The sequence below is a fragment of the Arvicanthis niloticus genome, chromosome 18 (genome assembly GCF_011762505.2).
Source record: "Arvicanthis niloticus isolate mArvNil1 chromosome 18, mArvNil1.pat.X, whole genome shotgun sequence".
Lineage (NCBI taxonomy): Eukaryota > Metazoa > Chordata > Mammalia > Rodentia > Muridae > Arvicanthis > Arvicanthis niloticus.
Genome location: NC_047675.1, coordinates 11,668,619 through 11,680,611, shown reverse-complemented (window position 1 = coordinate 11,680,611; position 11,993 = coordinate 11,668,619). Strand labels below are relative to the sequence as shown.

Here is an 11,993-nt window from a genome sequence, read left to right as displayed (position 1 = left end):
CACCTGCCTCAGCTTTTGTCTTTTTTTCCTTGGTGTGCTCCCTACTCCACCCTCCCAGTGGCTGGCTTAGGCCTCCCCACTCAGTCCAGTTCCCTGGAAAGGCTTGGGTGAGCCCATGGCTTGGGCCTTTCGGGCATACACAGTAAGGCTGGGCCCTGCAGGACACTACTTGGTGGCCCAGGTGTCTGCTTCAGGTCTCCCACACCGTTCACAGCCCATAGGACCAAACTGACTTCCTATCACAGAGCTTTGTCTCTCCACTTAGCAATGTGGGGAAGAGATGGGTCGGTCCCCTGTGAACATAAGAGGTACCTGCTTTATTCCCCATCACCATCTGTGGTGGAGGGTGTAGTCTGTACTCAGAATGTTCTGTCAGCACGCTTCCTGCTTTAGCCCCAACCCTCTCCCATAGGAGACACCTGCTCCTACTGTGTTGGCCAGCTCTGAGCAGGACAGGCTCAGCCTCTAAAGCCCCAACTGAGAACTTTTTTAGTCCACAGTCCATCAGAACTCAGGCCAGAGCCAATTTGCAACCCTGCCCCCAACCCCCAAGGGCTCAGGGCTCCTTGCCCTTGTGTGGCAGCTGGACTAGGACCTGCTCCGGGTTTTCTGCAGTGTCTACCACACGTAGGTATGCAAGCCCCTGGAAGGCCTCGGCTGCGATGCTTGTCACATGAAGCCTGTTAGCCCTGTGCAGCAGAGAGGTGGGGACATTAGGGCAGTGACAGGAGAGCTACTGTCATCATCCCCACCCCCCTGCCCCTCACCTGAGAAAGAGGGCACGCAGGTGGGGGGTGCTGAGGAAGGCCTCTGGGCCCACATGACTGATACGGTTAGCCTGCAGGTGTAGCTCCTCCAGGGCCTCAGGCAGATCAGGGGGCACAAAAGATAGCTCATTGTGGCTCAAGTCCAGTACCTGACAGACACACAACAGGATGGCAGGCTCAGGGCCTGAGAACTAAGAGCTTCCGGCCCCTCTCCTCCGGTCTTCTGCCTCTTCCCTGCCTGGCGCTGGCCTCTAAATCCTTGTTCAACAGTGGTTACCAAATCCCTTCACTCCACAGAGATCAGCCAAGCTGATCTCTGTGGAGTGTTTTACAATGGGCGGGGTGTAGAGACAGAAGCCTGCCTGCCTGCCTGAGCAAGACAAGGACGTGAAGGTGGTCCCTCACATCCTCACTCACACCCTTCGGTTTTTTCTTTTCTTCCATTCCCTCTGCCACCTTTTTTTCTTTCCATAGCCTCAGCTGGCTTCAAATTCAAGCTTTCTCCCTCAGCCTCCCTATGCTGTGCAGCCAGCCCTGTTCCCACACCTGGCTCTGGTCCTCACCAGCTACCACACTGTTACCTTCTGTGGTCACCCAGATGGCCTCTAACTAGGATGTTTGGGGTCAGAGAGGGATAAAGCCCTGTCTCTGTCTCGTGCCCAGCTGGGTTGCCAGAACCCAGAGGCCACAGTCGCTGGGTAGAACGGAGAAGTGCTCAGAATTCAGCTGGGGACTTAACAGCCACAGCCTGCACAGGGTCTGTTCCAACCATCTCAGGCTGCCCGCTCGGGACTCTCTGGCATGCCTTGGCTCAGAGCTGGGCCAACGGTGGGATGGAGAAGACCATTTTGTAGTTAGACCCCTGACCTGCAGTGCCTGCAGCTCGTGCCAGGTGCCAGGCTCAATGTCGCCCACGCGGAGCCGGTTGTGCGCCAAACTCAGCTCCCGCAACTTATTCAGGCCGGCGAGCTGCTCTGGCTCCAGGGTCCGCAGTTGATTGCGTTGTAGTCTCAGCGAGCGCAAACTGGTGGGCAGGCCGTCGGGCAGCCGGGTCAACTGGTTACCGGCCAGGTCCAAGCTGCGCAAGGCGCGCAGGCGGCGGAAGGCGCCGGGATGCAAGTGTGCGCTGGTCAGGCGATTGTAGGCCAGGTTGAGCTCGGCCAAGGCTCGCGCGGAGACCAGATCCCGTGCACCCAAGGTGGCCACGCGGTTGTGAGGCATCACCAGGGCCTGCAAGCGGCGGGGCAATGCGGGAGGCACATGCTCCAGCCTGTTGCCATAGAGGTGCAACGTGTGCAGGGCTCGCAGTGGCCTCAGCGTCCCTGCAGGCAGCGCCGAGGCCCCCAGCTTATTGTGCTGCAGCAGCAGGTAGCGCAGACCCCTTGCTCTATGCAGCCTTACAGCGTCCACATGCTGGATGCAGTTGCGACCCAGGTGTAATATGGTCAGAGTTCCCGGCAGACCCTCGGGTACTGTGGCCAGCTGGTTGTGAGACAGGTCCAGGTACTCAAGGCTGCTCAGCTTGCTGATGGGAGAGAGGAGTGACGGAATGGTCACTTCAAGAAGGAGATCCCGTAAATCTTACCAGGAAGTAAAAGAAATGGTTTTAGGACTCCTTTAAACTGGAAATTTCACATTGAAAGTGATGTAGCAACAAAGCTGGGTTGATATGATATAGAAGAAATATATATATGGCAGCTCAGAATGGCCATAGGTATAAGTATGGAATCCCAGAATTCATGAGGGGAGCTAAGAAGATTGTGAGTCCCATGCCAGCTAGAATCTTTAAAAAAAAAAAAAAAAAAAAAAAAAAAAAAAAAAAAATTAGGGTCAGGCTGGAGAGATGGCTCAGCAGTCTAGAGCACTGGCCCAGGGTTCACTTCCCAGGACCCACATGGCTGCTGTCAAGTAGGAGGTCACTGGTCGCTGTCCTCTTACAGCCTTCCTGTTCCTTCAGGTACTGCACACATGATACACAGACATCCATCAGGCGCAAACATTCATAAACATAAGTAAATTAAGCTGAGAGTTGTGGCTTACATCCTCAGCCCCAGCAATCAAGAGGCAGAGGCAGGCAGAGCTGAACGAGTTGGAGGCCAGTCTGGTCTACATAAATCCCAGGGCACCCATGGCTACATAGAGAGACCCTGTCATAGAAACAAAACAAAAAACTGGGGGGCCGGGGAAGGGGAAAGGCTGCACACCTTTAATCCCATCACTCTGAAGGGAGATCACTCTGAAGAGAGGCAGAGGCAGACCCATCTCTGAGTTTGAGCCCAGCCTGGTCTGCAGAGTGAGTTCTAGGACAACCAAGGCTATACAGAGAAATCCTTTCTTGATAAACCATAACAAACAAATCAAAACCCATAAGCACTGAGGTTCAGCTCAGAGCTCCTGCTTACCTGTCGAGAATGCTGTAGGGAGAAACTGGGGTGTGGCCAGATGGTAAACTTGTTTTGTTTCCTGGCATATGTGAAAACCTGGACTTTATCTCTCTACCACAAAACCCCTAACTATTGGGTAATAGAACCTCAAGAAAATGTAGCAGGGGACAAGGACACCTGTCAAACATGGCAGCATATTATAACACCTTTTATGACAGGCAGGGCAGCTGGATGTGCACCAGGTACTCACTAAATGAAGTGCTAGATTGGGAATCCTATAGGAGGGGAGGGGATACCCAGCACAGGGCTGCAGAGTGCCTACCTGAAGGTAGCTGCATCCAGGCCACTGTCTGTCAGCTGATTGTGCTGGAGATACAGCTCACGGAGTTGGGTCTGGAGACTCAGTGCTCCTCTGGGCACCTTGGAGATTAGATTGTTCTGCAGGAGGGAGTCGAGAAAGAGATAGAGGGTCATGGACAGCCAGGGAAGCCACAGAAGGCTCTGGAGCAAGAGCGTGGCTGGGAGCTTGCCTTGCCTGTGCAAAGGAGTGGAAGTTTTTGTCTGTTTGTTTGTTTGTTTGTTTGATGATTTTCCTAACATCTAGAATTCTGGGAAGCAGTTGAAAGGATGGAAAAAGGGTCTGGAGAGATGGCTTGTCCAGAGATCATCTGACAGTTGATCCTGAGTTCAATTCTCAGCAACCACATGGTGGCTCACAACCATCTATAACGTGATCTGATGCCCTCTTCTGGCTTGCAGGTGCACATGCAGATAGAGCACTCATACATAAAATAATAAATCTAAGGAAGAAAGGAAAAGGAGCAGGTGGAGAAGTCCCACAGGCTACAGGTAAGAGACCTAGGACCAGGCATGTGTGTGCTGTTATAGATAGGAAACCTACCTGCAGGTGAAGCCGCTCCAGGGAGGCTGGCAAGCTGGGTGGTAGGGAGCTGAGCTGGTTGCTGGAAAGACTCAAGGTAGTAATAGCCTCTGACCCATGGAAAGAGTTAGGTGGTAACCCGGTGTTCTTCAGTCTGTTGTTGTGGAGGTACACAGACCTGAGGAGAGCTGGGCTGCAGCCGCCAGCCTACGCATGTGCACACCACCCTCCCCCATGCTGTTGCCCCTCAACTCCAGCTGGGGTCACCAACAGCTCCTGTCTGAGAGTAAAAGTCGTGTGGGTGTATTTGTGTGTGTATGTGCATGTGTGAGTGCATGCATACATGTGCGCATGCGTGAGTGTGTGTGTGTGTGTGTGTGTGTGTGTGTGTGTGTGTGTGTGTTTAACTCCCCATGCAGAGCTGAAGACCCTTTGACCTCATTTTAGGGACATAGTCTCCCAAACTGAGCTAATGCCTCAGACCTCCAAAAACTGACCTGAGCTCTCTTTGACACCGCCCCTCCCAGCACAGGGCAAGCCCCAGGATCTCCAGAACAGAGCCCAGCCTTTTCTTACTCCCGACCCCCACTGCACAGTTATGCCTCAGACCCGCCAAAACCAGGCTGCGCCCCGGTTTTCCTTTTGCAGGGCCATGTACATGCTGCCCTGGACAGGCCTGTTTCCCCTTGGCCTCTGGGAGCAGGATCCTGGAATCAAAGGCTGGGGGCGGAGTCAGGGCTAAAACTACCGGAGTGCAGGCTTCTCCCCAAAGGTGAGAGGAAAGATCTCCACCACTTCATTGGCAGCCAGATCGGCGACACGCAGGGAGCGTGGCAGGAACTGGGGCGTGACAGAAAGCTGCAAGGTCAACAGCGTCTGGTCCTGGTGCCCGGTTTCCTGTCTCCCCACCCCCACCCCCAGGTCGTGCTCGCTCGCCGGGTGACCCCAACCAGGCTGTGACCCCTTAGGGATACAGGCTCACCTTGTTGTGGGCCACATAGAAGTTCTCTAGCTGGGTGAGAGACTCAAAGGCCTCATCAGGCAGGCCTGGGTGGGAGCACAGGGGCAAAGGATGAGGGGACCAGCGTTCTAGCAACCCCATTCTTAAGGCTAGGGACTAGCATAGATTCCTAGGCTCTACCCCAACCCCCACATCCTGTCCTTACTCAAAAGCCACAGCCACCACCATCCCCCACCCCTCGAAATTCCACCGTGCTCAGCAGTTGTGGAAACCCCCAAGAGCTGGCCACAACTGGCAAACAGCGGATGTGGAGAGGGGTTGGGACCTGGTTGTTCCTAGCTTGAGGCCCTCACCCTCGGAGGAGATGAAGTTGCTATGCAGGTCCAGGGTGCGCAAGCCACTGAGCCGAGATAGCTCATTGTAGGGCAGCTCCTGAAGGTGGTTGTTCTGTGGGGTAAAGACATTCACACCAAGGCCTGTCTCTTGCTCCTCAACTTGTAACCTGGAGGTGTAGCCCAGTGGCAGAGTACTTGCTTGGCATCCACAAGGCAAGCCCTGGGTTCATCCTTACTATCTCCAGAGAGAAGAGGAAGAGGAGGAGAAAAGAAAACATTCCATTCCTTGACCCCAAACAACCTTGAGACTTGGCGAGGCACGGGGCCCTTTACTGCACCACCCAACAAACCACAGGATTACCCTGCGCCTGAAGCCACACGGGCTGCTGATCTTGAACCTGGTCTCTGACACTCCTCTAGCCTTTCCTAACACCCCAACACAGGGCCTCACTGTGCAGTGAAGGATGGCCTCCAGCTTGCATCCTTAGAGCTGGGGCCACCACAACAGACTCTGATCTCAACCCCCAACACCCTTTTGTCCCAAACCATCCTAAAGTATTCCTGTGACCTCCAACATCACAACTATCGACCCAGAGCTTTGTAGCCTTGGCTGTATAGCTCTATAGACCAGGCTGGCTTTGAACTCACAGAGGTCTGCCTTCCTCTGCCTCCCAAGTGCTGGGATTAAAAGTGAGTGCCACCATCATGCAGGTGAACTCAGTGTTTTTGACGAAAACAACTTTACTCCTAAGATACTGAAACTCCATTCTCTGGGCACATAATGCTTCTACATCTGGCACTGGCCTGGCTTAGCAGACCCAGAGCAAGGCCAGGTTCAGCCCTGGCATGTGGACTGCCCACATGAATCCAGTGTGAGCCCTGTGCCTCCCTCTCAGATCCCTAGCCCTTACCTGCAAGGAGAGGTGCCTAGCAGCTCTGGGGACATTGTCTGGGAACACCCTCAGGTCCAGACCAGCACAGTCCACTGTGTCGTCTCGGGGACAGGAGCAGCGCCAAGGACAGGGCCTCGGCAGGGGCTGTGAGCTGTCACCCAAGTGTGGGAAGGCAGGGTCCTCCATGTGTGCTGCCGGCCACTTCAGCATCAGGAACAGCAGTAGCAGCTCTTGAGACCTCTGGAGTAAAGCGAGGGGTCAGAAAGTCACCTGGTGATGAGTTCCCTTCTGCAAGGCAGGCTTAGCCACTTAGCCAGTGGACAGAACCAGGCAGGGGATGGGCAGATCCACCCTCAGACCCTCCCTGCCCCTGCCCTCCTTACCATAGTCAGCCCTGCTGTGCCTCGCCAAGCATTCACTTCCTCCAATGTCTGCTGTGACTACAGCTGCCCTCCATCTCTCAGCATAGAGCGCGAACACACACACACACACACACAGAGACCTATACCACAGGGCCTGAGAAGATGACTGTCCCTTTCCCCTCCCTGAAGAGGGCAGGCCGAGGGCTGGATCGGGTGGCAAGGCCCATCTAGCCCATCCCTCCCTCGTTCCCTGCCTGCTCCAATCACCTCAGCTCCACTCTCAGAACCTCAGGCCGCCTGAACTGAGCCTCAGCCATGAGGAATGCTTGAGGAAAAGCTGAGATTCACCCTATCTGGTATTTGGTCTGACCACAGAGAGGAAGGGGGTGCCAATGGATGGGGCAGCCATTAGAGTTGCCAAGGAGATGAAGGCAGCCAGGAGGGATCAAGGGAGGATTGGACTTCTGTTCTCATGCCTGGCTCGCAGCCACTGCCCACTCCCCAAATAGTCAGGACTCCAGAAAAGAAATTAATGTAAGGGAGGCTGAAGCTGGTGGCTGTCCATGTGACTGGGTGCCGGCCTGCCTGTCTGAACCTGGACTATATACCTCAGCTTCCCTTTTTGTAACTGGTCATGGTTGTCTCACCTTCCAGGAACCCTGTAGAGTTCAATATGCTAATGTAACTAAGAGAACAGCATGTTGTAGGCACAGGCCTAAAATCCCAGGGCTTAGGGAGACTCAGGCGGGAGGATACCGATGAGGAGGTACTGGCTGCATTAGAGCCTGCCTCAAAAACAAGGGATGTGTCAAATGTATATGAAAGAGGCCTTTTCCTCAAAGAGGAAACACCGGGGGAGGGGGGCAGGAGAGGTGCTTCAGAGGGTAAGAGCAGATGGCTGCTGTCCCAAAGGATATGAGTTCGGTTCCCAGTGCTCACGGAACTGGAGCTCCTGGGGATCCAAGCAGGTAGTCCTAGCCTATAAGAAAGATAGCCACGCTGGAGGGGGAGCCAGTCAGCCAGCAGGCAGCCTTCCTCTACAGCGCCTACTAAAGCTCCTGATTCCGTTCCTGCCCCAACCTCCCTCAGCAGCGAATTGTGAGCAGCAATGAAGTGAACCTTATTCTACCTTAGAGACAGAAAAGAAACCAGAACTCCCAAGAAGTTCTAAAGGAGACTTGGACGTTGGAGGGCTCGGAGGGAGGGCTCGGCGGTTAAGAGCAGCCGTGAGGACCAGGGTTCAATTCCAGCACCCATGTGACAGCTCACATCTGTCTATAACTCCAATTCCAGTGGATCTGACACCTTCACACAGACATAACTGCAGTCAAAACACCAAGGAACATAAGATAAAAATAAATTATGAAAAAAACTTAGAAGTCGAATCAGGGGTGATGGGATGCACCCTTAATGCTAAGCACTCAGAAGGCAAAGGCAGTGGATCTTTGAGTTCAAGACCACCCCTATTTCTACCGTCTTGTGCTGGGCTCACAGGTATCCTTGAGAATAGAAGGCTCCCCACATTTCTGATCACAAGACACATTCCAGAGAATAGTTGTCAGCATGGCCCAAATACATGTGGATCCAGTCAGAGATTACAGTACTGTACAGTATGACAGGCCACACTTTCTGTCCTCTGAATCACTAACCAGACATGGAAAACAGGCCCAGGGCACAAGCGAAAGGCACATGGAATTAGAAATTATAATTCCTCTCCACACCCAGCTTGTATACCAGTAATTTGCTTGTTCTTTCTTTCTTTCTTTCTTTCTTTCTTTCTTTCTTTCTTTCTTTCTTCTTTCTCTCTTTCTTTCTTTGAGACAAGGTCTAGGGTAATCCAGTGTCTCAGTTAAGGTTTCTGTTGCTGTGATAAACACCATGATCAAAAGCAAGCTGGGGAGAAAAGGGTTTTTTCCGCCTCACAACTCTTAGATTATATTCTATCACTGAAAGAATTCAAGGCAGGAACTCAAGGCAGAAACCTGGCGGCAGGAAGTGATAAAGGATCCGTGGAGGAGTGCAGAATGCTACTTCCTGCCTTGACTCTCATGGCTTGCTTAGTCTGTTTTCTTATACAACCCACAACCAACTGTTCAGAGTCAGAGCTGCCTAACCCTCCAGACCAATCTGACAGGTGTGTTCTCAATTAAGAGTCCCCTTTCTTGAATAACTCTAGCTTCTGTAATGAAACTAAGCAGCACACCCAGGCTAGCCTGGAACTCAGTATGTAGCTCAGGATGGACTGCTGGGATTCTAGGTGTACACTATCATACCTGGCTAACTTAGCGCTGGCCAGCCACAACTTTAGACTTTCCATTTTTAGATTTTATTTTAATGTGTATGAGCGTTTTCCCTACACGACTTGTAGGTAGCTTGCCATCAAAGCAGTTTTTTTTGTTTGTTTGTTTTGTTTTTTGTTTTTTGTTTTTCCCAGTCAGTGTGGCTGTTCTGAGTCTTCTGATCAGGACATACTGTTAGTATTCTGTCTAAACTCCACCTCCACAGTTACCTGGCAACTGCCAGGTAGGCCTGATCCACTATAAAAGGGGCTGCTTGCCCCCTCCTCAGTCTCTTACTCTTACTCTTATTCTCTTACTCTCTCTCTCTTACCCTCTTGCCTCTCTGTCCCCTCCCCCCTTCCCCTCTCTCCACGTGGTCATGGCCGGCCTCCACTTCTCTTCTCTCTTATCCTTCCACCTTCCTCTCCCCACCTTTGCCCTATCTCCTGAATAAACCTCCCCCCTCTTGGAACCGTATGGTCTGGAGTGGTCTGTTCTGAACTGCGGTCGGACTTTTCTTAAAACAACTAACACATACTGCTTGTATATAGCCTTGGGGAAGGAGGGGCTTGCCCATCTGTTAGTACAAGCTACATGAGACCCTAACTCAGAAAAACAAAAAACAAAGAACAAACCAGAGCTAGGTGGTGGTAGCACAGGCCTTTAATCCCAGAAGCATTCTGGAGGCAGATGTAGGCAGAGCTCTGAGTTCAAGGCCAGCCTGGTCTACACAGTAAGTTCCAGGATAGCCAGGGTTACACAGAGAAAACATGTCTGAAAAACAAACAAAATAAAACAAAGCCCCCCCCAAACAATAACAACAACAGCAGCAACAACAAATCAGGCTGGCAAGGGGTTTAGTAGGTCAAGGCATTTATTGTCAAGCCTGACAATTTGAGTTCAATCCCTTGTCCCCGACAGCCAATTCCTGCAAGGTGGTCTTGGGCCTCTACATGGGGACATGGAACATACACACCCATACTTATATACAAATAACAACAACAACAACAAACCTATGCTCTGTGGATTTTTTGAGGTTAATTTTTATTGTTTTTAATTGTGTAAATTAAATGTGCACGTGTCCACGTGCCCATAGGGACTCTGGCCCAAAGTTTGGAGTTACAGGCTGTTCTGAGCCACCTTGACATGGTTGTTGGGGATTGAACTGCAGTCTTTTGGGGGGAGCAATGCATGATGCTAACCACTGAGCTGCCTCTCCAGCTCTGTGTGCTGTGTGATTTACACAAGAAAGGGAAGAGAAGCCTGGGGAAAGAGGGGTGAACTTTGGCAAAGGGCGAGAGGGTCATCTCGCTGCAGAAGGCAGGTGTGAGGGATGTGGGGAAGGCAGATACAGGGGTGGGTGGCTTGCAGGCCCACCTCTGGCATCACAGAGGACAGTTAGACGACTCCTAGGAAAGACCAGAAGCAAAATGTTACAAAGCACACAGACGTTAACTAGCACACACTCTGGATTGGCATGCTGACTCAGTGGGTCAAGACCATGGCCTGAGGACCAGAGTTCAGTCCTTGGGGGTCTACGTGATGGAAGAAGAGAAGTGACTTACAAATTGCCCTCTGAGCACACACATGCCTCCTGGCACATGCACACTTACACAAACACACAGAAAAAACATGTAATAAAACCTTCTTCTTGCATATGGTCTGGGGGCAGGAGAAATGACTCAGCAGTTTTGAGCACCTGCTGCTTTCCCGGAGGTGTCCCGTGCAGCAGCTCACTGTGATCTAATGCCTTCTGACCTCCACAGGTACCAGGCACATACATATGCACACAAAACACTCATACACAAAAATAAATAAATCTTGCTGCTGGTGGTGGTTATGTTTCAAGGCAGGGTGCCTCTGTGTGGCCCTGGCTCTCCTGGAACTTGTTCTGTAGACCAGGCTGGCCTCGAACTCAGAGACCCTCTGCCTCTGCCTCCTGGGTGCTAGAACTTAAGGCTTGTGCAAACACATTTAACTCGAAATAAATAAATCCTAAAAAGTTTCTAGAAGTTTGATCTATCATAGGGTTGGGTTCAGCAAAGAGCCTACTCACCATGTGTGTGGTTAAGGTCCATCCCCTGAACCACAAAATAAAGTATGCCTTTTTTCAATAATTTATTTATTTTTAGTCACTTTACATCAGGATGAAAACCCCCCTCCCTTCTCTCCTCCCAGTACCACCCTTATAAAGTGTATGACTGCCATACACTGGGCTTTCGGTTTGTTGATCAAATGGATTGATTGCCTGGTTGATTGAGACAGGCTCTCACTATATAGTCCATTCTGGCTTGGAACTCCTGATTCTCCTGCCCCAGCCCGCTGAGGATGGATGGTACAGGTAGGAGCCACCACAATAGAGTCTTGCTGAGTTTTAAATGATGTTTTTCAATGAGAAAAACTGAGGACCTGGGAGAACAGGATTCCAGGCAGATTAGGCCCATCGAGGATCTGAGGATCCGCCTTCAGGCTCACAGACATAATGTCCTATTGTGCCAGAAAGGTTAAATGAATTCCTCAGGGTTCCGGTTCTTACAGGAACTGTCTTAAATCCATTTCACCCTGTATCGGTGAATTTTAGCTAACAGCTTTGGTGGCTCCTAGCAGGCTGAAAACCACCTCTCCAGAAGCAATCTGGATTCTCGAATGAAAGACACACACACACACACACACCAGTTAATTTTAATATGCTTTGACTAGCTCAAAGGCTGGCAGGCAGGCTAGCATATATTTCCCTCCAGTACTCCTGGCTCAACACCTTTTAAATCTGTGTTTTATCTTTGTTGTCCCATTACCTTCTGGCAGCCCCTCCCATAGGGCTGCTTTTACTTTCCACCTACATTTTGGATGAATATTCTTCTGCAGTTCGAAATCTGATCCCTCTTCCTCTGAGACATCTCTCTTTTTCCTTCCTTTCTCCCTGTTCTTAGTCCTCACAAATCTAAAGGTCCTGCCTCAGTCTACCTGCCCAGTCATTGGCCATTGGCTCTTATTGATGGATCAAAAACCAATTGCAGACAAGACTCTTCACCGTATGGACATGCAGATTCCTGATTTTGGGGGGCCGGATTAATTCAAAGCATTAGAACCCATCCCCAACATCATTGCTATACCAGAACACCAGAGGCTGGG

The 11,993-nt window shown here is 51.4% G+C and overlaps 1 protein-coding gene across 5 annotated transcripts; it reads right to left on the bottom strand.

Annotated features, from left to right (window-relative positions):
• Positions 1 to 296: 296 nt before the first annotated feature.
• Podnl1 (podocan like 1) lies at positions 297 to 6,853 on the bottom strand. Of its 5 annotated transcripts, none has more exons than XM_034522108.2 (10): positions 6,604 to 6,853; positions 6,239 to 6,460; positions 5,346 to 5,439; positions 5,014 to 5,078; positions 4,780 to 4,889; positions 4,053 to 4,209; positions 3,474 to 3,589; positions 1,635 to 2,292; positions 768 to 916; positions 297 to 689 (listed from the first exon to the last, which is right to left on the bottom strand). In XM_034522108.2, the coding sequence occupies exons 1-10, from the start codon at positions 6,604 to 6,606 to the stop codon at positions 557 to 559; spliced, it is 1,707 nt and encodes a 568-aa protein (XP_034377999.1). In that variant the 5' UTR covers positions 6,607 to 6,853; the 3' UTR covers positions 297 to 556. The 5 variants fall into 5 exon arrangements, with proteins under 5 accessions (XP_034377999.1, XP_034378001.1, XP_076771628.1 ...); XM_034522110.2 differs by having other exon boundaries at positions 4,053 to 4,185; XM_076915513.1 differs by having other exon boundaries at positions 4,053 to 4,185; positions 4,780 to 4,871.
• Positions 6,854 to 11,993: the final 5,140 nt, after the last annotated feature.